This window comes from Aquarana catesbeiana, linkage group LG04 (genome assembly GCF_042186555.1).
Source record: "Aquarana catesbeiana isolate 2022-GZ linkage group LG04, ASM4218655v1, whole genome shotgun sequence".
Taxonomy (NCBI): Eukaryota; Metazoa; Chordata; class Amphibia; order Anura; family Ranidae; genus Aquarana; species Aquarana catesbeiana.
This window is the reverse complement of record NC_133327.1, coordinates 562,655,511-562,682,767: the sequence shown is the minus strand read 5'-3', so window position 1 is coordinate 562,682,767 and position 27,257 is coordinate 562,655,511. Positions and strand designations below refer to the sequence as shown.

The window sequence follows — 27,257 nt, the reverse complement described above, 5'->3', positions numbered from 1 at the left end:
CTTTTTCCTTTTTTTTAGCATTTTTAATCACTCATTCATTTGTGTACATTTTTTGTATATATGATTTAATTTCATTCAGTTGTAGAAATGATTTAATTTTATTCAGTTGTATTCTAATTTATGTTTCATATCTGTAGGTTTTGTTGTTTTCCTTTTACTATGGTTCCAGTTTCTAATTTATTGGTCCTTTTTTAGTTTTACAATATTTAAACCTAAATTAAGTTTCTGTATTTTTTCTATATTCTACCCCAAAAGCTTGTCCTGAAAAATTGTATGTTAGTGCAAATAAAAAAAGTATCACGGACAGTACTCAATTTTCTCTGTCACAATTGCACTAATACGGCTACAATCAAATCAAGTTCTATATTCTACAATTGATTTAGAGAGTTTGTTTGTGTTTGAATTTTACCTATTTTATTTGTTCTTAACATGGTCTTTTTTTAATTTACACATATTACATATTGACACACTTTTTACATTGTTCTCTTTTTACATTGATTGAAATGCACTTTGACAACCCTGCAAAAATCACCCTTTAGAATACATTGCCGTAAATAATTTTATGCTTTTTTCCTGAGAAACACAAGTTTCTTATTCATCATTTTATGTGGTCATGTGGCCCTGTAAATCAAGGGTTCCTAAGACTTGAGAGGGTCTAAGACTAAGACTGTGGCCAGTGGGAGTTAAAAAATTCCCTTGCATCAATGGCAATAAACAAGGCCCGGGCTCAGTGGTCAATAGGCATAAAAAATGTGGTCAGCAAGGAGAAGGGCAGATAATGCCCCTTTTTTGTGACAGGATTATTGTCCCATTGTTTGTATCAGTGAGAGGCATAGTGTTCCATCATTGGTGACAATGGAACAAATAGTGCCCCATCAATTGTGTCATTTGGAGGAATAATGCCCCTTTGGCTGTGTCGGGAGGAATAGAGCCCCGTTGTACAAATGATAAAATGATTGAGGCTGCTGTGCTAATACATTCACCAATAAGCTGTGTAAATATTAAGTTCAAATATCCAATCATGTGCAGATGAAATAAGAAAACAGGGATATTCTTTTGAAATGATTGGATAATTGAAATTAATCTTTGCATAATTTATTGTGTAAACATTCACAAATACTTAGTAAAACAGTATTAGAACAGTTTAACACAATTGGAAAAAAGCACTTCACACATACTGTAAGTAGTCACAGGAACCTCAACATAGGGACCATTTCTTGGCCTGTTATTTAGGAAAGCTTTTTCATATTTTTTATTTTTCCTTTTACATTGAACAAAGAGGGTCCATAGGATAAGATTGGGTCACAACAGCATGTGCATTATAAAGAAGCAGTATATTACCTTCTTGAATAAAGTATTTCAGCACTCCAGACAGCTGTGGGTCTTCATTTATGTTCAGGAGGTAAGGAAATGACTGCATCATTCTCCTCTCCTTGAAGAGATGTAATCAAAGTTTGATTGAGAGTACATAGAGCAAAGAAGATGAGCAATTTCAAAGATATTGTAGTCTAGTACAAAGTAGGGGTTCGACCTACATTTCTGCTTTAAGCTGCATTCTCCTCCACATCAATCTCTTCTAGGACTCCTTAAAAGGACTTCTCGATGGACTCATTAATGAGCTGTGAAGTTTGAAGAAGAGCACTGGGCACACATTACGGTACATGTCTACATATCACAAGGAGCCTATTTAGCCTTCTGACCTGGACCTGAACACCTATGGTAGAGTAGGTTCACAGAGCTCAGGTGGATCACAGGACCCTTATTCACACAGCTTAGCTGGAAGATACTACCTGTGCACCACCTTCTGACTATAGCAGTCATCTCCTGCCTCTTTAAGTAGCCACTGAGTTTTTTGGGGGGGGTCCAGGTCCTTGTGAGATGCTGATATTTATTAACCACTTCAGCCCTGGAAGATTTTACCCCCTTCATGACCAGAGCACTTTTTGCGATTCGGCATTGTGTCGCTTTAATTGACAATTGCGCAGTCGTGCGACGTTGCACCCAAACAAAATTGACGTCCTTTTTTTTCCCACAAATAGAGCTTTCTCTTGGTGGTATTTGATTACCTCTGCAGTTTTTATTTTTTGCGCTATAAACAAAAAAAGAGAGACAATTTTGAAAAAAGCGCAATATTTTTTACATTTTGCTATAATAAATATCCCCAAAAAATATATAAAAAAACTATATTTTTCCTCAGTTTAGGCCGATATGTATTCTTATACATATTTTTGGTAAAAAAAAATCACAATAAGCATATATTGATTGGTTTGCGCAAAAGTTATAGCGTCTACAAAATAGGGGATAGTTTTATGGCATTTTTATTATTAATTTTTTTTTTTACTAGTAATGGCGGCGATCTGCAATTTTTATCAGGACTACGACATTACGGCGGACACATTGGACACTTTTGACACATTTTTAGGACCATTGGCATTTATACAGCGATCAGTGCTATAAAAATGCACTGATTAATGTAAAAATGTCACTGGCAGTGAAGGGCTTAACCACTAGGGGCGATGAAGGGGTTAAATGTGTTCCCTCTCTGTGTTCAAACTGAAGGAAGGAGGGGACTGCATAGGGGAGATGACAGATCGCTGTTCATACTTTGTATGAACAAACGATCAGTCACTTCTCCACTCAGAGAACCGGAAACTGTTTACACACACAGATCCCGGTTTTCGGTGTGTAACCAGATCTCGTGGGCTCGTGGGAGTCCGGCGGTGATCGCGACCGCCAGGCACTCAGTTCGGCTCCGGGGGCGAGCAGCGGGCGCGCGCGCTTCCGAAAGTGCACGCCCCTAGTGGCCACAGGGCAAAGTGACGTTACATAACGTTGTTTCGCCCAGCCGTGCCATTCTGCTGCAGCAAAACTGCGGCGGCTAGTCGGCAAGTGGTTAAAAAATTGCACCATATTAACAGGTATTATAAATATATAATATATATATATATATATATATATATATATATATATATATATATAAATATACAGTGATGCTAAAATGTTATGTATTTGATGTGATCACAATTTCCTGTATGGGAGGTACGTTCCTTTGCTGTGTTAATGTTGGCCCATTATAATGTGCATCAAAGCTTTACTGGGTGTTTCTGATGTGCCCAAAAAAATAATAATAAAAAAAAGATGCTAAAATGTAGTGCACATTTAGAAGAAGAATAATGGAAATCTGGACATGAATTTCTTGATTTACACAAGGTAAAGCAAAACATAAAAACTCCCGGTTTTAGGTAACTAATCATACAAATTTTTGCCTTTTCTATTATACTGTTAGCATGCATAAATCTCTTTAGTTATACATATACTGTATAAAAATGCAGACTTCACACCTGTTTTATTAAAAAAACATAAAATAGATTTCTTCCAGCAATTCAAATATGTATATGTTAGAACAGAAGAAGAAGCAGGCAAAATATTAAACATGTACTATAGCTCAGTACATTGATGTGTGTTCTGCAGTGCTACCCCCAAAGTAGCTGCTTGGTAATTTGGGTTCTCTGTTCTGCACCTCGACTCCAAGAACAACCTCAGCTCCTCTGGCACACCTGATTAAGTGAAAGTCACTTCACGCACCTAAAGTAACACATGCGTGGCTACCTCCAACTGAGAATTAGTATCAGGAAATAGACACAAGACCATTTAATGGTATATGACCTCAATGTATTGGTATGGGTTAGAGTAAATTGTGCTTTGAGCATAAATGAGCACACAGAAGATAGGTTCAGACACAGTCTGCTATATAGTATAATCACTATGCCAAATTAACACAGAATACAGTTTTGTATCACTAGACTTCAATTAGGCATGAATCAGTCAGCAATAAACAGTGCATATAAGCATTAACTGTAATACATACTGTAATGTAATACAATAATTAGTCAAGAGTGTACTCAAGGAGAATAGCTAAGATATGGTACAATGTCCCCTCCCCAGAGAGGTACCTCTTAGTATAGGCAATAAGTGAAGGTCTCTGTGTAGCAGCTGTAAAGGGGCAGTCCTTAGTCCCAACTCTTAAGCCGGCTAGTGTTGAGGCTCAATGGTACCATTAATGCACATGAGAATAGTCCCAGCCAAACCTGGGGGCAGCAATAAGGCTACTAGATGGCTGTATGGTCAGTTCATAAAGGGCTCAGTCTCTCTAGCAGCAGATAGAAAGTCTCCACAGCAGCAGCTCACCAGTCCCAGCGATATTACAGCTCAACATTCGTCACACAGCATAACACACCATATGTTACAGCAATGGCAAACCTAGACAACATTATAAAAAGCAGAGACATCACCCTATCCACAAAGTGCCGTATAGTCAAAGCTATGGTATTCACAGTAGTAACCTATGGCTGTGAAAGTTGGACCATAAGACCATAAGGAAGGCTGAACGTCAAAGAATTGATGCTTTTGAACTATGGTGTTGGAGAAGGCTCTTGAAAATCCATTAGATGGCAAGAAGATCAAACCAGTCAATCCTGAAGGAAAAAAGACCCTGAATATTCACTGGAAGGACTGAAGCTGAAACTCGAATACTTTGGCCACCTAATGGGAAGAGAGGACTCATTGGAAAAGACCCTGATTCTGGGAAACATGGAAGGAAAAAGGAGAAGAGAACGACAGAAAACAAGATGGATAGATAGCATCATCAAAACAATAAACATGAAGTTAAGCAAGCTCCAGGAGGCAGTGGAGGACAAAAAAGCCTGGCGCGCTATGGTACATGAGGTCACGAAGAGTCAGACATGACTAAACGACTGAACAACAACAATCCGTCACACCCAGCCAGGGCCATCTTTAACCTAGGGCAAAAGGGGCAGCTGCCCCGGGCCCAGTCATTGTTGTGGGGGCCAAAGCAGCTGCCTCTTGAGCCTGCGCTGCCTGGAAATAGTTGCTAAGTGGGGTGGCCCAATAAAATTTTTGCTCAGGGTCCAATCAATATTAAAGACGGCCCTACACACAGCAATTAGTCCACTCACTGCTCTGCACCCAGATGACTCTGGCTGTCTGCACCTTGAACGCAGCACTCCGGATCCTGCTCAGGCCGTCAATATGCAGCAGTAATGGTGTACACTGGACAGTGATGTGCACTCTCCTGTCTCCCTCATGGCAAGAGGAAGCGGAGTCCTGTACAGCTTGAGAAAATGACGCTTTTCCCCCTCTTTCTTGCATTCTGCTTAAGTGCTTGATTACAGTAGAGTCTCTTACCTCTGGACTACAGTTCCCTCAGTGCAGTGCTGTCTAACTCATTCTATTAAACCAGTTCAGCACCACAGGGCAGCAGCTACAAAGAGAAGCTGCGGTATCTCACTCCCATTGTTTGCCAAGCCCCTGGCTACAATAGTCACAAACATAATCACAAATATTTACATCAAATAACAATTTTCTCTTTTGAAAGATCTTCAGTGCAGCGCCCACAAGCAAAACTAACACCAGGTTAATTTAAAAGGGGGCACTCAAAAGTGAAGCACACAAAAAAGTACAAATTGTGTATCAAAGGTGTCTCCTCTGAAGAGAAAGGACCCAAACCTTGAACGCCCTAGGGCGCAAGATTCCTGTCAGGGGTAGAGTACTCTCCAAGGGACCAGCTGAGGCAAGGTCCACTTGAGTACTACTTGATATCACCTCCCCACCTCTCCACTGCATCCAGTCAGAGAAACTTTGAATTCATTGAGTGAACCTATTTTCACAATGCAGCAGGGCATCCGCTCAGTATGTGACCCAGAAGGTGGGAAGATCACTCAGGGCGGTGCATAATACAGTAATTTCCAGCTTCCAGCTGGTCCAGAATGGACCAATGTAACTATATAAAAATATCCATATCTGGGTCTCATCTTTAATTTTATTGATCTATTGGAACACACTTATATTGACTTGGTGTGAGCATCTTGCTTTCAGCATCTTGTTATCCCCTGAACAGTAAATGTCAGACTAAGGCTCCATTCACACTTTGGAGTTAAGAATCACGGGCAGAATCGCCCTGCACAACGTGCCTTTAGGTGCAATTATCCCAAAATGCACCCCAACTGTGATGCTTGTCACCCAAAAAGGGGCAGGAGCTGTAGGGCAGCCCATTCATGCAACGCGTCACGCAAAATCGCATGCAAATTGCTCTTGAAAAGAGCATTCCCGCTACACGATTTTCAAACTAGGTGATATGTGAATGGGGCCTAAGAGAGAGGGCATCTCTAGGGGCCAATCAGGTGTGTTTTGTAAACATGTTGTTGCAAAGACTATGCTGGCAGTAGGAATGAGCAGAGATGAGCTCATCAGTCTGCTGCTGGTTGTTTATTGTCCAGTCACACTGGGTGCAGGGAGCTGACAAACTGCTCAACTGCAGTACAGAAAAGTCAGGTCACCAACCTGGCTCTGCTTTCTAGTAGGACTGTATAAATTACTGGAATGGCTGTACAGAAATACAAATGCTTTGGCATATATGAATTTCTGCTGTGTATGTAGTCGTGCCCTGGAGAAGGGTTGCCACATTATTCCTTTAAACCTGAACACATATTAACTACACAGGTTCTGAGGCTAATTTAATGCAGATAAGGCACCAAGTGAGTTTAATTACCACCTTAATCAACCACAGAACTTGTGTAATTAATATGTGTTCGGGTTTAAAGGAATGAGGTGGCGACCCTACCCTGGAGTTGGACTATATGGCCTTTTTTTAGATGGCCACAGTTCAATTTTGAAAGATATACAAAAAGCTGTAATGATGTAGTATATAGACCTGTGTTATTGCAGCAAACTGTTGTTCCCATTCTTTCCTTGCTTCTTGTAGCTGCATTTCCCATGTATTTTGAATTGCTTGTATTCTCAACTCATTTTCTGCAAGCAGTCGGCGTAGTTCCTCTATGATTTAAACACAGTTTAGAATGTATCAGTTACAGAACATGTATAGCATGACCAGCAACAGGTGTAGTCTAAATTGTGGGTGTGGCTTAAAGGGGATTTCACCAAACGAACAGGCAGCAGTGCAATTGAAAGCAAAGCAAATGTAACTTTTAGGCAACTTGCAACTTTTAGGCCAGACGTGCAAATTCTTCTTTGAAAATTCACACTGATTTTTTTTTTACCACATCTATCATTTTGACAGCAAGAAGGACAGTCCAATTCCCTTGCAAATATTTATCATCATCATCATCTAGAAAAGTGTTTTTTACTATGTGAACATGTATGTGGTGGTTATGCATTCTTTTTTCCCTTCTAGGGAATAAATAGGGGATGAAAAGAGAAAACAAAAGAATGCTCAAATTCTGGTTATATGAACTGCAAGGTGTACAAAAAGACAACAAACATACCAATCATACCAAATACAAGTTTATAAAAAGATATATAAATAATAATTGTTCACATTTTAACATACTGGTCTCTTTTTCCACTCTCTTTCCTGAGCTCCCGAGTCCTGCCAGCCTTGATAAAAGCTTGTTATTTTCTGCTTTCAGCTCCTTAATAAGGCGCTCTGTGGGACTGGCATTGATAACCGCCTTGTTCTTGATCTTCTTTGCTCTAATGCATGAGCAGAAATACAAATCAGTAAACCTATCATAAAACAATTAATTAGAATGTAAGGCAGTAACAATAGAATGAGGTAGTTTGAAGTAGACAATGAGGACACTGAATGTGTAGCTTGCTCTTAAGCCTAGTACACACGGGTCAAATGCCAGGCGGCATCGGCCAGTTCAACAGAAGCTGGCCATTCCGGCCGGCTTCTGTCAAAGGGGCATGACTGAAAATCTCTCTGTCAGAACACAATAGAACAGCAGGGGAAATCGCTGTACTAAAGTCGGATAGTTAGTACAGCTGCTGCTCCCGAGATGTCAGGTTTTTTTTTGTTCAGCCTTGCTGGGTTGAACAAAAAAAAAAACCACTAGTGTATACTAGGCTATACTCAGCTATGAATTGGTTTAAACTAACAGTAACATTGGTATGGAAAATGACAAACAGTTCTGTGATCCTAGAGGGTCTTGTTTGCATTCTTTACCTGATCAAGGAGAATATTGTATCACCCCCTCCCCCCCCTTTTTTTTCTTTAAAAATACAATTAGTATATAAACAGCATTCCCTAAGTGACTATCAACTTTATTGACAGTGCTATGGAAGGAGTTCTAAATTACGGGAGCTGTAGGAGGTCACTCTTGCTAAGTCGGAGTAAGAGCAATGTTCTTAAGATGAACCTGTCATCTTATTACAGATCTAATTAAAGATGTTTTTTTTTTACCTTCCCAGTATGGTGGGCACTTTTAGGTTTCATGTATCCAATTCAGACAAAAAAATGATTTTACAAATATAAACTTTTGTCTTCAAGCCTGAGGATAAATCATCACTTGTAGAAAGTTGTGTGGGAAGCCTTCTTTCTTTATATCCCATATGTTAGTGATGCAAGAAGCAATCGGGAACTTTGATTTTCTCCCATTTGGCAGCACTTTTTGGTGTCCATTATTTTGGGGGGAGAGGCTCAGTTTGTCATCATCAACAAGATGATAGGCTTGCTTTAATACAGCATTTTGCATACCCTAACACCGACCACTTACTGAGGGTAAAAGCACAACATGTGAGATACAATCCCAATGTTATCAACTTCAGGTAATAGGTTTCATGCTCAGCCTTCTCAAAGTTAGGTAACTAATACACGGTCAGAAAATTGGCCAATCGATCGACAGCCGACCAATGAAACAGCATTCGTCAGTCGAAATCGTTGCCAACATTAACCCATCGAAAAAAAATTGTTAAAAGAGCAATTGATTTAATATGTAGTGTTGACGTGTCACGCACAAGTGGAAGTGATGTAGTGTGCGTGTGACCTTGTAGCCACACCTTTCCGCCCAGCACGAACATTCCTACGCAATCCGTTGAAGTAACCGGCATCAGAAACCAAAATATCTGCGTAGTGGAAGTATCTACGTGCGGTATGTGTGCGTGTGTTCACGAACGTACGGTTTAGAATCAATATGGCCCAGAGGTAAAAAATGTATTTTTTACTTGCTGTTTTGGCCATCCATAAATATCGCCAAAAGACAACTAGAAAGCAAATAATGTGGACCAAACAGTTAATTTGTGTTTATGAAACATCATTCTTGAACACTGTTTCCGGGTCATCGACTATTTCCGCTCATGCGTGCTAATGTTCAAGAGATTTTTTACTGACGACCGTCACACCAACGAATAGAATATCGTTCCTTGTCAAACGATACAACACAATTTTTCCATTTTTTTCAATCAAACTTTTTCATTCACAATATTGATATCGGGTATTACTTGTTGGGCATCAATTAGTAGAAAATCGGCCGATCGTTCGCTGAACAGAAATTTTCAGACAATATTCTTATCGTGTATTCCTGCTATTACTCTGTCCATCACCCAATCCTCACAAACTCAAGGGATCCCAAGTGCACCACATACCTAGCAAAGTCTACCCACACTCACATCATATCACATCATCTGAGGCACCACACTCTGCTTGTATGTGTTCTGGGTGTCAAACTACTTTTCTACATGCAGCAAACATACCCAGGTTAACAGATGACTGTCCTGTGTTGCTTACAGATATGCACTTCATACTGACCCATATTCTAGGCCAATAGTCTAATGCCATGTACACATGAGTGGAATGTCCGACAGAAAAAGTCCGACGGGAGCTTTTCATCATATACTCCGATCATGTGTATGCCCCATTGGACTTTCTAAGTTGAAAATTCTGACAGACCTAGAAAGAGAACATGTTCTAAATTTTTCCAACGGAACCAATTCCTATCGGGAAAACCGACGTACCAAAAACGTTGCATGCTCTGAAGCAAGTACGAGACGGAAGCTATTGGCTACTGGCTATTGAACTTCCATTCTCTAGTCCATTCCTATGTGTTGTACGTCACCGCGTTCTGGACGGTCGGAATTTGGTGTGACCGTGTGTATGCAAGACAGCTTGAGCGGAATTCCGTCGGAACTCCGTCGGAAAAACCTTCAGAGTTTATTCCGACGGAAAACCGGTCGTGTGTACAGGGCATTAATGTCAGATCATCCATCAGGGACATTTTCTTGCATACCTGGCCCTAGTAACCAAAACTTTTACCTGTGGAGAACCTCTTAAATTTTACGTGAATGTAATACCTTTCAGCATATCTGAGCGTTGACAAAGTCTCCTCATAGCAGATGTCAGCTGGACTCACTGCAGCAATCTATGGAAAAAAACAAATATAATAGGTATTAAAATGTATGTTAGGGCATTTTCAAAATGCTGTAAGGAAATATGCATACTACATTCTGGGAAGATTATAACATTAGGATGTATAAGAAAATAAGAGATGATAGCAATAAATCTTTTGCAGCATTTACTTTTTCTTCTGAAATGTATTAAAAAGGAGACCCTGACCCTGTCATAAACCTACAAATTGCTGGTAAAAGCACATAAAACTCAAGTATTTTAAATGCTTACTTGTCACATTTCCCCTTTTATAAACATTTTTATTGACTTGCAATATGTCTGTGAACTTGCTAGAGAATTTAACTACTTCAGGAGTCAATGCACCAAGCACATCCCCCTCTGACTTTCAATCATGTGCAAGGGATATTTAAAAAACAGCTAGCAAAAGATTGGGCATTCAAAGTGAGCACATGATACACAACATTACTTTAGCAAATCAACCCATTAAAGTGGTTGTAAACTCGAAAAATAAAAAAAACAAACCCTGTAAGACAAAGGCATAATGAGCTAGTATGTATCGCATACTAGCTCATTATGAAATACTTACCTTAGATTGAAGCTTTTGCAGCGGCCCCGCACACCGCTGTGATCGGCAACATGTCTCCCGGAATTATTTCCTGGGTTTGCGGAATGCAGGGCTGTGATTGGCCGAAGCCGCAATTATGTCACTCCCATGCATGTGCGCGGGAGCCGCCGATCATGGCAGGTTGCTGAAGAAACGGCATGAGCGAGCCATTTGTTCAGTGCGCATGCGCCGATGATGCAAGCGTATATGGTAAATATAGGTTTAGGAGATATTTACAGTACCTACAGGTAAGCCTTATTATAGGTTTACCTGTAGGTACAAGTGGTGTAACAGGGTTTACAACCACTTTAATACAACAAAATACACTTGGAAAAATAGGAAAGTCATATCAGGTAATTTACAGAAGAAAAAAGTTGGACACTGCATCTTTAATAAAATGTGCCCTATGCCCAAAAAAGCATAAACACACCTTGCAAGTCCGCAGATGTGAAGGAATGCTAAAGCTCTAATTACACAAATACTAATATTTGAAAATGTATATTTTAACCTACATTTCTATCTTACTGTATTACATTTACAGTAAAATAATAGACAAAAAATATTGGTTTGTATGACAAGAACTCTAAATTTAAAAAAAACTAACTTCAGCTGTCTGAGATCCTTACTGCACAACACTCAATGGGACCAAATACTTGTAAGAAAGAAAACAATAGGCAAGTGGAAGTGTTTAAATATGAATTAAACAAGTGCATTCATCTTTGTATTGCACAGAGTAACAAGCATAAAAGAACAAAATTAACTAACTTCTACCATAAAAAGACAAAGTATAAGGGACATCATCAGCATTCCAGATTTACAAGGAATGCAACAAGAAATGCAAGGGGGCAATCAGGGCAGCTAAAATAGAATATGAGAAACACTTTGCTACAGCAGGTAAAAAACATCCAAATCATTTTCAAATATATTGACAGTAAAACAATTATTAAAGAACAGATAGACCCCATAATGGATGAACATGGCAAGCTGGTCACAAATGACAGGTAAAAGGCAGATGTATTATATATTTTTTCTCTTCAGTTTTTGTAGGTGAAAAAGACAGATTTGATAGTCTCAACAGTAATATTAACAGTAACAGTAATATTAATGATGCTTTACTAAAGGTATTGTACCTCTGTGGCTGGCTGAAAACCAGGTACAAAAGAGACTATAGAAACCAAATGTAAACAAATCCTCAGGTCCACATGATTTACATCCTTAGGGAGCTTAGCTTAGTTATAGCCAAGCCACTAGTTTTACTATTTTAAATTTTGAAAGACACCTTACTGACTGGAAATGTACTCAATTAATTGGCGTAGAGCAAATGTGGTACCAATTTACAAAATGGATCAAGATGTATACCAGGAAACTACAGACCAGTCAGCCTAACATCAATAGTATGTATGTAGGTAAGGACCAGCAGCGGCCTGTTCATAAGGGGCGTAGGAGCGCCGCCCCCTTAATCCATGCACCCGGCCCCTAATCTACATGCAGGGTGCCGGACGCATGGATTTCAATGTTTTTTTTTTTTTTTTAAGCACATGATTAGAGCTCTAATTGGCTTCAAAAAAGGGTGGGCTTGGGGCGCAGAGCACTGCGCCCTGACCCCACCCAGTTGTGTGACAATAGCAAATCAATATTCCTTATTGTCTTCCTCATTCTCCTCCCGGCCAATCAGGAAGCGGGTCCTGAGACCCGATTGACCAGGGAGTCTTAGGACTCCCAGACAAGTTCGGCCGGAATCTCCTGAAGTGAGGAGCAGCAGCCCCGGATCCGTGTCATCTTCCTCCTCAAGTTAAGGCCTCGGTGGGAAGAGAAGCCCCAGCTCTTTCCGGATCCTCCTGGAGCGAGGGGCAGCAGCCCCGGATCCATGTAATCTTCCTCCTCACAGTAAGGCCTCGGCGGGAGGAGAAGCCCCAGCTCTTCCCGGATCCTCCTGGAGCGAGGGGCAGCAGCCCCAGATCCATGTAATCTTCCTCCTCACAGTAAGGCCTCAGCGGGAAGAGAAGCCCCAGCTCTTCCCGGATCCTCCTGGAGCGAGGGGCAGCAGCCCCGGATCCATGTAATCTTCCTCCTCACAGTAAGGCCTCGGCGGGAGGAGAAGCCCCAGCTCTTCCCGGATCCTGCCGGAGCGAGGAGCAGCAGCCCCGGATCCGTGTCATCTTCCTCTTTATGGTAAGGCCTCTAAACCCCTTCCTTCCCGTCTCTCCGTCTCCTGCGGGGGACTCTATAAGGAATTGTGTCTCTAATAAAGGTAACATATATGACAACCAGCATGGATTTATGAAAGACCATTCGTCAGACCAACCTATTATTATTCTATGTGGAAGAATGGACATCCAATGGATATAGTTTTTAGATTTTTGCTAAGGCATTTGATACTACACCTCATAAATTTGTCACTTAATATGGTCCACAGGATCACCGCCCCCTCCTATGTGCCAAACGCTGCGCTCACAGATCTACCCCTCACTGACAGCTGCTGCTTAAATTAAAACAGTGCAAAAATAATAATAAATGATTCACTAAAACCTGCCCTTACCTCAAGTGAAATCAAATAGCAGCGCTAATTATAAAAAATATGTACATGTGTGTATTTACCACAATAAACTAAAAAGTGACAACCTATTAAGTATCACACAAAAATAATCAAAAATATTCTAGTGTAAAAAAAATTTACAGTGTATATTAAATTGATAATATAAAAGTCCAATAAGTAGTGACGTAGTGATATGTGTGATGATTCATAAAAAATACAGATCTTCAGTGAACAAAAATCTTCCACCACACCGCTGTGAACTGTGATCTCCACTCCCCTTCAGCGAGCAAACTCACCAGCTACTTTTGCCTTACACTCTCGTGTTCAGCTCACAGGCTATTCCCACACAGTAAGGGGTACAGTGAAAATTTCCACTCAATTCCTGTTGGATATCCGGAGCATATACAAGCGTACTCTCCACATGAAACAAAGAAAAGCGAACCAATAGTGCAGTAACGCAATAAACTTTAATAAAGCCACACTCTCCTCCACCATTAAACTCACATTTCATAAACTTGAATCAAGCAGAATAGCACAGCAAACATGGTCATCACCAAAAAACACTCTCCAAATAATAAACGGACGTATGGTGGTCACGGCGGACCCAGGCAGCTAGGTGTTCGGATACACTCTCACCCGTTCCCCGAGTCTCCTGGAGCCGCTTCCCTGCTTTCCCGTATGGCGCTTCCTGTCACAGCGTCCTACGTCTAGCGCGTCAGATTGCCTCGTAGCCACGCCCCGACATGTTTCGTCACAAGGGACTTATTCATGGGATTGGCTGCGCTATCTGACAATCTTTCTTAAATACCCTACTCTCTCGTATGACGCGCGGTAATGATGACACCGCGCCTGCGCACTCCCTGTGTCTCCGCTCGCACCATACGTGTACATTGCTTTGTGTACACAAGTCAACATACATTTAAAAACTTCTGTTACTGCAAATGTTGAGTATGACACTATATATCTGCAAGAGAACTGCTCGGTAATCTCGCCAGCCCATCTCATAGGCAGTGCAGATAACCAATCATCTTTACATGTGTTCTGTATTGCCGGTATGGATTGTCATCTCATAAAACATTTAAAAAAATTTATTTTTTTAAAAAATTTTTATTTTTTTTTTATTACTATAAAAAGCTATAAATTAACATTAAAACTGAATGGTTGAAAAAGTAAATAAAATAAAATGAAAACTTAACCCATTACGGTCCATCCCAGGTATTCCTGGGTGTCCTGAAAGAACCCTATCGACACACATTTTTTATCTCTGGTCCACCTTCTAAGGTTACTAAAGTGCAACATGTTATCATCCAGTCTATCCTCCCTCCCTGTCACTCCCCCTAGTAGGTAAATCTCATAATTGCGTTGGTGTTATAGAAGCTCAACCTCTCTATATCTAGGATCAGAGTGACATATATAGAAGGATCTCAACCGTTTACTCATCACTCACCAATTATTATTAATAATCATTAATGAAACAGTTGAGGTCCAATTCTATATTTAAACCCCCCGGGAAAAGACATTTAAAAAGGTATATCCACCGGGTTTCTCGTTGAGACAGATCCCTTATTCTGTTTGAGCCCCTCCACGATGGATATACAATGTCTATCCCGCAAAACTGTAGTAGACTGGGGTCCTGGTTATGATATTCCTTAAAATGGAGGGACACGCTGTGATACTTGAAACCATTTTTTATATTGGTTAAATGCTCAGAAATACGAACCCTTAGTAGTCTTTTCGTGCGTCCTATATAGAACAGGCCGCACGGGCACCACATCAAGTACACAACAAATGATGAATTACATGTGATGAACTCTTTAATTTCAAAAGTTTCATTTGCTCGATTAGTGATACTCTTCGTGCTCCTACTCCTGTTCCTCACTGTTCTACAGCATATGCACTTATTGCATGGAAAAAAGCCTTTAAGATTAATTTTAATTGATGGTTGAACTGGAGGGTCAAGAATTTTTTTTACCACTTTGTCTCCAAAGTTGGGGGCCCTCCTATAGATGAACTTAGGGGTTTCTGGTAACATCTCTCCTAGATGTCGATCCCTACGGAGTATGTACCAATATTTTTTAAAAATGGTCTCTATCTCTCTATATTGACTGTGATAGTTCGATATGAAGCTCCATTGGTGTTTTTCTTCAGATTTTATCCTTTCTTTCTTTTTCAAACAGTCCTCCCTTGGTATATTAGCTACCCGTTCTATGACGTCATCCATGGATTTTTCTGAGTATCCTTTCTGGAGGAATCTCTCTTTTAAAACCTTTGCCTGCGTATAATACTTCCCTTGTTCAGTACAATTTCGGTGGACCCTCAAGAATTGTCCCTTCGGGATATTCTTTATCCATACAGGGTGATGACCACTCCTGATGGATAAAAAACTGTTCCGGTCCGTCGGTTTAAAGTATACACTAGTCACCAGAGACTGTTCCTTCCTTTCAATGGACACATCCAAAAAATTGACGCATGTTTCACTAATCTGGGCCTCCAATTTAATGTTGTTATTATTAGTGTTGAGGTATTTCAAAAATTCATCGACGGAGTTTCTAGATCCCTCCCAGATGAACAGGAGGTCATCTATGAACCTTCGATAGAATTTCAACTGGGGAAAAAACTTACTGAAGATGAATCTGTCCTCCCACTCAGCCATGAACAGGTTGGCGAGGCTGGGGGCAAACTTAGCCCCCATAGCCACGCCAATCCGTTGGGAGAAGAAGTGCCCATTCCACCAAAAATAATTATGTGACATGCAGAAGTTTAGGGCCTGGCCCACAAACCTCTTCTGCATGTCAGGAATGTCCTCTCTCCTGCTCAGGGCCCAATTCAATGACAGGGAGGCGTCCTCATGTTAAATGATCGTATATAATGAGGACACGTCTGCTGTCACTAGAAAGATGTCAGCGGCAGGGTTCAAACAGACCTCCCCCAATCTTTGGAGTAGGTCGGTAGTATCTCGTAGATACGCCTTAGTGGTTTTTACACTTGGCTGGAGAAACCTATCTAGGTACTCTCCCAACCTCGCCGTGACAGATCCTATCCCGTTTACAATCGGGTGCGCTGGAGGTAGTTTGGCATCCTTGTGAATTTTGGGAAGTGTATATATAACTGGGATCCTACACGCACTAGGGACAAGGTACCTTCTTTCTCTGAGATTCAGGGCGTTAATGGCATATCCCCATTCAACCAGTGAGTTTAATTGTTCCCTATATTTCTCAGTAGGGTCAGTGGTTAATCTTTCATATGTGGAGCGGTCATTAAGCATGTTTGAAAGTTGTCCGTGATAAAAAGATTTATCCAGAATGACAACCCCCCCTCCCTTGTCAGCCGGACGTATAATAATATTGTTCCGTTTCTCTAGTGCCCTGATTCCTTCATTAATATATTTTGGATTCACTTCCTCTTTTACTTTCATGGTGTCTAGATCTTTCAAAACTAGATTTTTGAATACCTCAACATAATGATTATTGGAGTTTTGCGGATTAAATAGCGACTTGTTCCTCAGGCCACTATCAACTTTACTAGAAGAAGACATGGCATTATAGGCAGAAACTACTGGGTGACTGAGAAAATATTTTTTGATGTTGAGGGATCTAATAAACTTATGAGTGTCAATGTACACTCCAAATTTATTTAGCACTCTCCTCGGAGCACATTTAAGGCCCAAATTTAAAATATTCATCTCTTTGGCGTTTAATGTCACTTCACTTAAATTGTAAACACCCGTATTTACATGTCCCTCAATCTCTTTTTTGGGTTGTTGCCGTCGTCCTGCCCGACATCCCCTTCGCCTCCTGGGAATGGTCCCATTGCCCTGTTGGTATATGGCTGTGGTCCCTTCATTCCTTCCCTGTTGTGTGTTGGGTGGTTCTTTCCTCTCGGTGTCCCCCCTCCTCCCTCGCTGGCCTAAAAAAGGTGGGGGGCCCTGTTCTTGATGTTGAGGTCCGTGATAATCCCCCTCCAGAGGAAGATATCTATTGTGGATTGGTATGGGACTTCTCCCCTCTCCATAATTAGATGACTGATATTGATAATGACTGCCATAGTTTTGTTGTCTATATTGATCCCCTCCATAATTGGATCTCTCCATTTGGGGGCCCTTCCAATTCCAGTTTGTGGGCCAGGCCCTAAACTTCTGCATGTCACATAATTATTTTTGGTGGAATGGGCACTTCTTCTCCCAACGGGTTGGCGTGGCTATGGGGGCTAAGTTTGCCCCCAGCCTCGCCAACCTGTTCATGGCTGAGTGGGAGGACAGATTCATCTTCAGTAAGTTTTTTCCCCAGTTGAAATTCTATCGAAGGTTCATAGATGACCTCCTGTTCATCTGGGAGGGATCTAGAAACTCCGTCGATGAATTTTTGAAATACCTCAACACTAATAATAACAACATTAAATTGGAGGCCCAGATTAGTGAAACATGCGTCAATTTTTTGGATGTGTCCATTGAAAGGAAGGAACAGTCTCTGGTGACTAGTGTATACTTTAAACCGACGGACCGAAACAGTTTTTTATCCATCAGGAGTGGTCATCACCCTGTATGGATAAAGAATATCCCGAAGGGACAATTCTTGAGGGTCCGCCGAAATTGTACTGAACAAGGGAAGTATTATACGCAGGCAAAGGTTTTAAAAGAGAGATTCCTCCAGAAAGGATACTCAGAAAAATCCATGGATGACGTCATAGAACGGGTAGCTAATATACCAAGGGAGGACTGTTTGAAAAAGAAAGAAAGGATAAAATCTGAAGAAAAACACCAATGGAGCTTCATATCGAACTATCACAGTCAATATAGAGAGATAGAGACCATTTTTAAAAAATATTGGTACATACTCCGTAGGGATCGACATCTAGGAGAGATGTTACCAGAAAAGTTCATCTATAGGAGGGCCCCCAACTTTGGAGACAAAGTGGTAAAAAAAATTCTTGACCCTCCAGTTCAACCATCAATTAAAATTAATCTTAAAGGCTTTTTTCCATGCAATAAGTGCATATGCTGTAGAACAGTGAGGAACAGGAGTAGGAGCACGAAGAGTATCACTAATCGAGCAAATGAAACTTTTGAAATTAAAGAGTTCATCACATGTAATTCATCATTTGTTGTGTACTTGATGTGGTGCCCGTGCGGCCTGTTCTATATAGGACGCACGAAAAGACTACTAAGGGTTCGTATTTCTGAGCATTTAACCAATATAAAAAATGGTTTCAAGTATCACAGCGTGTCCCTCCATTTTAAGGAATATCATAACCAGGACCCCAGTCTACTACAGTTTTGCGGGATAGACATTGTATATCCATCGTGGAGGGGCTCAAACAGAATAAGGGATCTGTCTCAACGAGAAACCCGGTGGATATACCTTTTTAAATGTCTTTTCCCGGGGGGTTTAAATATAGAATTGGACCTCAACTGTTTCATTAATGATTATTAATAATAATTGGTGAGTGATGAGTAAACAGTTGAGATCCTTCTATATATGTCACCCTGATCCTAGATATAGAGAGGTTGAGCTTCTATAACACCAACGCAATTATGAGATTTACCTACTAGGGGGAGTGACAGGGAGGGAGGATAGACTGGATGATAACATGTTGCACTTTAGTAACCTTAGAAGGTGGACCAGAGATAAAAAATGTGTGTCGATAGGGTTCTTTCAGGACACCCAGGAATACCTGGGATGGACCGTAATGGGTTAAGTTTTCATTTTATTTTATTTACTTTTTCAACCATTCAGTTTTAATGTTAATTTATAGCTTTTTATAGTAATAAAAAAAAAAAAAATTTTTTAAAAAAAGAAATTTTTTTAAATGTTTTATGAGATGACAATCCATACCGGCAATACAGAACACATGTAAAGATGATTGGTTATCTGCACTGCCTATGAGATGGGCTGGCGGGATTACCGAGCAGTTCTCTTGCAGATATATAGTGTCATATTCAACATTTGCAGTAACAGAAGTTTTTAAATGTATGTTGACTTGTGTACACAAAGCAATGTACACGTATGGTGCGAGCGGAGACACAGGGAGTGCGCAGGCGCGGTGTCATCATTACCGCACGTCATACGAGAGAGGAGGGTATTTAAGAAAGATTGCAAGATAGCGCAGCCAATCCCATGAATAAGTCCCTTGTGAAGAAACATGTCGGGGCGTGGCTACGAGGCAATCTGACGCGCTAGACGTAGGACGCTGTGACAGGAGGCGCCATACGGGAAAGCGGGGAAGCGGCTCCAGGAGACTCGGGGAACGGGTGAGAGTGTATCCGAACACCTAGCTGCCTGGGTCCGCCGTGACCACCATACGTCCGTTTATTATTTGGAGAGTGTTTTTTGGTGATGACCATGTTTGCTGTGCTATTCTGCTTGATTCAAGTTTATGAAATGTGAGTTTAATGGTGGAGGAGAGTGTGGCTTTATTAAAGTTTATTGCGTTACTGCACTATTGGTTCGCTTTTCTTTGTTTCATGTGGAGAGTACGCTTGTATATGCTCCGGATATCCAACAGGAATTGAGTGGAAATTTTCACTGTACCCCTTACTGTGTGGGAATAGCCTGCGAGCCAAACATGAGAGTGTAAGGCAAAAGTAGCTGGTGAGTTTGCTCGCTGAAGGGGAGTGGAGATCACAGTTCACAGCGGTGTGGTGGAAGATTTTTGTTCACTGAAGATCTGTATTTTTTATGAATCATCACACATATCACTACGTCACTACTTACTGGACTTTTATATTATCAATTTAATATACACTGTAAAATTTTTTTACACTAGAATATTTTTGATTATTTTTGTGTGATACTTAATAGGTTGTCACTTTTTAGTTTATTGTGGTAAATACACACATGTACATATTTTTTATAATTAGCGCTGCTATTTGATTTCACTTGAGGTAAGGGCAGGTTTTAGTGAATCATTTATTATTATTTTTACACCTCATAAATGTTCAAACTATAAAATAAGGTCTGTTGGAGTTGATGAATTTAAGTGTACGTGGATAGGAAACCGGTTAAATGCGTACTTCCTCTATTTCTGCCGCCTAGCGGACAGATATCCTACTGCTCCTAGGTGAGCTGATGGCCTCACTCTTTCCCCTGTCTTTTTTCTCTCCTTTCCTTTCTTGCTGTTCCTCCTGCTCTCTCTTTTACACCCTCCCGCCCCCTTTTCTTCTTTCTCTTCTCTAAGTCCCCAGGACATACGGTCCTGGTCACTCATTTAATGTTTTATGTATCTTACTCACTATTTGGAATGCTGCACACCTTAAGATGGCCCTTTTACCTAGATTAGGTGCTTCCTTTGGGGAGCTGTCCTTTCCTGATAACCCATCTACTCTGGTATACTGTTAAAATTACAGTAAGTTTTGTACCTTTGTACTGTGCAAAATACTTTATTATCCTCCTCTATGTATATCTATGGATGATGTAAAATTTCTGTAACATTGACTTATTCAAACTTTTGGTATGTTCTGCTCTCTGCTTTTAACACCAATAAAATCTTTGAACAAGAAGGAAACTGGTTAGATGAACAGTGAACAGGTACAGAGAGTAGTGATAAATTACTCATTCTCTGAATGGTCTAAAGTTGTGAGTGGTGTGTCCCAGGGTTCTGTCTTGGAGCCAATGCTGTTCATTGTGTTTCTTAAACATATAGAGATCACAGGAAGATTTTAATAAAATAGGGGGTAGCTTTATGGCAGACGAGGTTCAATATTGGGGAAAGTTATGCATTTGGATGCCAAAAATACACATTGGGGGGGCTCCCCTGGGAGAATCAGTAATGGAAAAAGGATCTGGGGGTGGTTGTAAATCACAGACTTAGATATAGCATGCAACATCACGCTGCAAATAACAAAGCCATTAAAATACTGTCATGCATTAAAAGGGCATTCATACAGTAGATAAATCAATAATTCTACTCTTTTACAAAACACTGGGTCAGCCTCATCTTGAATATGCAGACTCCAACAACTGTGGTAAAATGTTTACGCTAAAGTCCATGAAGAGGACACATGACTATTATTTGAGATTAGGAGAAAGAAGGTTTAACCTTAGATTGAGAAAGGGGTTCTTTATTGTTAGAGCAGTAAAATGTGGAATTCCCTTCCTCAATAAGTGGTACTTGCTGAGAGTGTTGACAACTTCAAAAACCTATAAATGTGTTCATCAGGAGACAGAATTTACACTGTACAGTGCTTCATGTTTTAATAAAAGAATATACAGGGCTATTGACATCGCTAGACGGTAAAAAAAATCACTCACACATACAAACACATAAGTTGAACTGGATGGACCTGTCCTTTTTAACCTTACTGACTATATAAGGGATGTTAGACAAACATGTAAGAGCAAAGGAGGCTATAATATACCATGACAGTTCTGCTGTTTCCTCCTAAAGCAGACTGCAGAAGTTTTGTCAGAACAGAATCTCTATATGGAATGTGAAGAACTTTCTTTCCCATGGTCGCCTCTGCAAGTGCACTGAAAGAGATGATTGACAGATTAGCAGAATAATATTAATGATGGTGACACATAAGAATAGTAAAATTAATTATATATATATATATATATATATATATATATATATATATATAGTATCTCACAAAAGTGAATACACTTTTTTTGTAAATATTTTATTATACCTTTTAATTTGACAAAACTGAAGAAATTACACTTTGCTACAATGTAAAGTAGTGGGTGTACAGCTTGTATAACAGTGTAAATTTGCTGTCCTCTAAAAATAACTCAACACACTCCATTAATGTCTAAACCGCTGGCAACAAAAGTGAGTACACCCCTAAGTGAAGATGTCCAAATTGGGCCCAAAGTGTCAATATTTTGTGTGGCCACCATTATTTTCCATCACTGCCTTAACCCTCTTGGGCATGGAGTTCACCAGAGCTTCACGGGTTGCCACTGGAGTCCTCTTCCACTCCTCCATGACGACATCATGGAGCTGGTGGATGTTAGAGACCTTGCGCTCCTCCACCTTCCATTTGAGGATGCCCCACAGATGCTCAATAGGATTTAGGTCTGGAAACATGCTTGGCCAGTCCATCACCTTTACCCTCAGCTTCTTTAAGAAGGCAGTGGTCGTCTTGGAGGTGTGTTTGGGGTCGTTAAGTTGCAATACTGCCATGCGGCCCAGTCTCCAAAGGGAGGGGATCATGCTCTGCTTCAGTATGTCACAGTACATGTTGGCATTCATGGTTCCCTCAATGAACTGTAGCTCCCCAGTGACGGCAGCTCTCATGCAGCCCCAAACCATGACACTCCCACCACCATGCTTTACTGTAGGCAAGACACACTTGTCTTTGTACTCCTCACCTGGTTGCTGCCACACACGATTGACACCATCTGAACCAAATAAGGTTATCTTGGTCTCATCAGACCACAGGACATGGTTCCAGTAATCCGTGTCCTTAGTCTGCTTGTTTTCAGAAAACTGTTTGCGGTCTTCTTGTGCATCATCTTTAGAAGAGACTTCCTTCTGGGACGACAGCCATGCAGACCAATTTGATGCAGTGTGCGGCGTATGGCCTGAGCAATGATAGGCTGACCCCCTATCCCTTCAAGAAATGGGGAGAAGTTGGGACTTTGTATGAGGCAGAGACTTAGTGGAGTCTCATGCCTCCATCCCTGTCAATATGAGAAAAGGGAAAAAGGCGGGACTTTATATGAAGCGTGCAGTCAATAGTGAGGGGTCAGGAAATTGTATATATTAGGTAAAGCATGATAAAATCTACCATAAAAATAGGTACATAGGTCACAAAAAATTCATCATTTATTGCATATATTTATATTATAACGGTATTACACATTGCATGTACAAGGGTTCATAATTCATCTGTATTACATATGTCTATATTACACTGGTATTACACATTGCATGTACAGAGGCTCTACGCGTTTCGTGGAGTATTTATATCCACTCTTCAGGAGCGACAATGTGTGTTAGAACTACCATACAGTAAGAGTGTAGTAGTAAGAGCTGGTGGCTCCCCGAAGGGGCATCTTTTCCGGGAGCTGTGCCAGCGACCGGCACACGTGGGGCCCCCCCACATGACAACACCGGGGGTGGACGGAACTCCAAAGGGTGGTGGTCCCTGGGCTCATCAGCTGGCCTGGGTGTGAGCGGGTCATGTGACCAGGGACATCCTGAAACCCTGACTTGATGGGAACAGAACTGCCTACAGGATCTGCACTGTCTATCAGAAATCCCTCAAGATGTTTTTTATCACCCACACAACCCCCAGGGACCACCACCCTTTGGAGTTCTGTCCACCCCCGATGTTGTCATGTGTGGGGGGGGTCCCGCGTGCGCCGGTCGCTGGCACAGCTCCCAGGAAAGGTTGCCCCTTTGGGGAGCCACCAGCTCTCACTACTGCACTCTTACTGCATGGTAGTTCTAACACACATTGTCGCTCCTGAAGAGTGGATATAAATACTCCACGAAACGCGTAGAGCCTCTGTACATGCAATGTGTAATACCAGTGTAATATAGACGTATATAATACAGATGAATTATGAACCCTTGTACATGCAATGTGTAATACAGTTATAATATAAATATATGCAATAAATTATCAATTTTTTGTGACCTATGTACCTATTTTTATGGTAGATTTTATCATGCTTTACATAATATATACAATTTCCTGACCCCTCACTATTGACTGCACGCTTCATATAAAGTCCCGCCTTTTTCCCTTTTCTCACCCCCTACCCCTTCAACCTCTGCAGCAATGCTGGCAGCACTAATACGTCTATTTCCCAAAGACAACCTCTGGATATGACGTTGAGCACGTGCACTCAACTTCTTTGGTTGACCATGGTGAGGCCTGTTCTGAGTGGAACCTGTCCTGTTAAACAGCTGTATGGTCTTAGCCACCATGCTGCTCAGTTTCAGGGTCTTTGCAATCTTCTTATAGCCTAGGCCATCTTTATGTAGAGCAACAATTCTTTTTTTCAGATTCTCAGAGAGTTCTTTGCCATGAGGTACCATGTTGAACTTCCAGTGACCAGTATGAGAGAGTGAGAGCGATAACACCAAATTTAACACACCTGCTCCCCATTCACACTTGAGACCTTGAACACTAATGAGTTACATGACATCGGGGAGGGAAAATGGCTAACTGGGCCCAACTTGGACATTTTCACTTAGGGGTTTACTCACTTTTGTTGCCAGCGGTTTAGACATTAACGGCTGTGTGTTGAGTTATTTTTAGGGGACAGCAAATTTACACTGTTATAGAAGCTGTACACTCACTACTTTACATTGTAGCAAAGTGTCATTTCTTCAGTGTTGTCACATGAAAACATGAAAAGATATAATAAAATATTTACAAAAATGTGTGGGGTGTACTCACTTTTGTGAGATACTATATATATATATATATATATATATATATATATATATATATATATATATATATATATATACACACATAGTGTAAATAACATTAGGTTTTTCTGACCAATGGGTATATTGAGACACTTGACATAGACACTCAAAGAAGAATGCTCCAAGTCTCCAAATCTCCAGTGTGCAGAAGACAGAAGACTCAGGACCCAGCAATAAAATAGGGCATTTATTTTAATTTAAAAAAATCTAATTGTGGGATTAGCTAGAGTTCACTAAGAAGCAGGGAAGCAGCAGTTCAGTACGGGTCCCGGAAGCCAGCGGCAATTGGCAATCCAGGTATGACTCATGCATACTTACAATGGTTCAAGCTAGACCAATATAAGTACAATAATCATACCTGAATGTCAGCTTTAACATTACATGCAATGAATATATTATTTTACTGGCCTACTGAACAATAATAACCTGATGACATTTCCCAGAGTGGTCAAACTGAGGTTAACACAGGCTCCTTCCTTAAGACGATCCCCTTCAGATCCAGATGATTTTTGTCTCTCACTGCCTGCAAGATCCACCAAGTGTATGGTCGATTGTTTAGTAATATCATCTTCCAGGAATATCTAAAAAAACAAAGAATAGGAAACATTTTACATTTAAAAGAGGGTTTAAAATATATGGCACCTAATGCTTCAAAAAAGTAAAACTACAGCCTAAAAAAATTAGATAGATACACAGATTATGCAATTTTCTTTCATTTCACAATAGCTGGAAGGAAAGAAAATTGCTAGATTCCCCCATCAACACTAACTGTTGCTTTCCGCAGTGCTATTGTGTTCTGCCAGAGGGGAAGGGGGTGGGGGGAGCCTTTCCAGCCGGCAGAAAAAAGTGATTACTGCTAGCAGCTATAGCTGCTGGCAGTAATTGCCTGTAACAAATCTGACAGCTTGGTTGTACCCAAGTCGATTGATGGATCAGCAAGTCCATAGATAGATCGAATCTCAGTCCGTCTCAGACAAGATTCCATCCATCTATGGTCGGCTTTTCAGTTTTCACTTAGTACCCCTGTCCCACAATTATCTGATGAGCCTGGCAGTGTAATCAACATAATGTACAGTAGCTTCTTGTGATAGATTGGCAACGATGCTTGTCAGTTAGTGCCTGGACACACCTAGCCCTGCCCACTGCTTTCTAGATTGACAGCATTGCTCTGTTATTAAAACCCTCCCACTGTGAACTGCCATGTTTGGAAGTGGGAACATGTATAACACAAATGAAGGATTTGGCACAGTCAGGTAAGGTAAAGAAAGTTTTTTGTTAACTTTATGAGGCATGTGTATCATATTGTAATGAGTATAGGTACTTATGCAGCGTACACACGGTCGGACTTTTCGACCGGACTTGTCCGATGGACCAAATCCCGCGGACAATCCGATCGTGTGTGGGCTTCACCGGACCTCCAGCGGACTTTTCCCGTCGCAAATCTGACGGACTTTAGATTTGGAACATGCTTTAAATCTTTATGTCGTAACTCCGCCGGACCCAGAAATCCGCTCCTCTGTATGCTAGTCCGACGGGCAAAATCCGACGCTAGGGCAGCTATTGGCTACTGGCTATCAACTTCCTTACTTTAGTCCGGTGTACGTCATCACGTACAAATGCGTCGGACTTTGGTGTGATCGCGTGTAGGCAAGTCCGTTCATTAAAAAGTCCATCGGAAGTCCGTCAAAAGTCTGACGAAAGTCCGCTGGAAAGTCTGTCGAACAAGTCCGGTCGAAAAGTCCGACCGTGTGTACATGGCCTTAGACTAAACATTAGATACTGAATGTAAACATGGCATATTTATAAATCTCACTCTACATATTTCGTTCACATCATTTACAGGTGCTACATTTTCTTAATAATTATTGCACATCATATTTTAAGCTTCATGTCATTAACTAATTTATTTATTTATCTATCTGAATCTATCATCTGAACAGCTACAGCATGAATCAATGGGATTTGCTGTAAAGTCATTTGTATTCACAAACATCAAATCATAAGAAATCTCAAATTTCCCATAACTGGATGTGGGTGTTCATTTAGTTCATTTAATCACACTATAACTCACCTTACACTTTTATTTTTCTTGAAATAGCAATTTTTATTAGTTTTTCATTATGGTAAAAAACGAAGAAAAGAACATACAAAGATATAAAACACAATGTTCATAGGTAGCACCTACTTAGAAAAAATAAAGACAAAAAATAGGAGCAAGACATGGTAGTCGCACACAATATAACTACAAGTAGGGAATATATTACTAGAGCAAAATTGCTACTGGAACATTGTAACATAGTGTTGTATCATTGGCATGGAAGTATTATAGTGTAAAATAAAACACAAGTAACACAGAACAGAGAAAGAAAAGAAGAGAAAGAGAGGTGTCGTCAAAGTGGCCTATGTACTGATTCAGGGTGGGTCCTCCTGGAAATGCCATAGGTCCCAGTCATGATTGTGGGCCTCCATTTTATCTTTTAGTCTGGCTGTCATTTTCTTCATCAGCTCCACATCCTTAACCCTGGCATACAAGGCATCAGAGGATGGAGAGGAGCGCTGCTTCCAGT

General features: G+C 40.7%; 1 protein-coding gene across 1 annotated transcript in view; it reads right to left on the bottom strand.

Annotated features, from left to right (window-relative positions):
- The window catches only part of LOC141141285 (kinesin-like protein KIF28P), a 94,331-nt gene that overhangs the window by 37,480 nt on the left and 29,594 nt on the right, over positions 1–27,257 (bottom strand). The window contains 7 exon segments of the mRNA XM_073628959.1: positions 1,342–1,432; positions 6,731–6,807; positions 7,363–7,417; positions 7,419–7,509; positions 10,108–10,175; positions 21,656–21,767; positions 25,117–25,271. Coding sequence (XP_073485060.1) covers positions 1,342–1,432; positions 6,731–6,807; positions 7,363–7,417; positions 7,419–7,509; positions 10,108–10,175; positions 21,656–21,767; positions 25,117–25,271 — 649 coding nt within the window.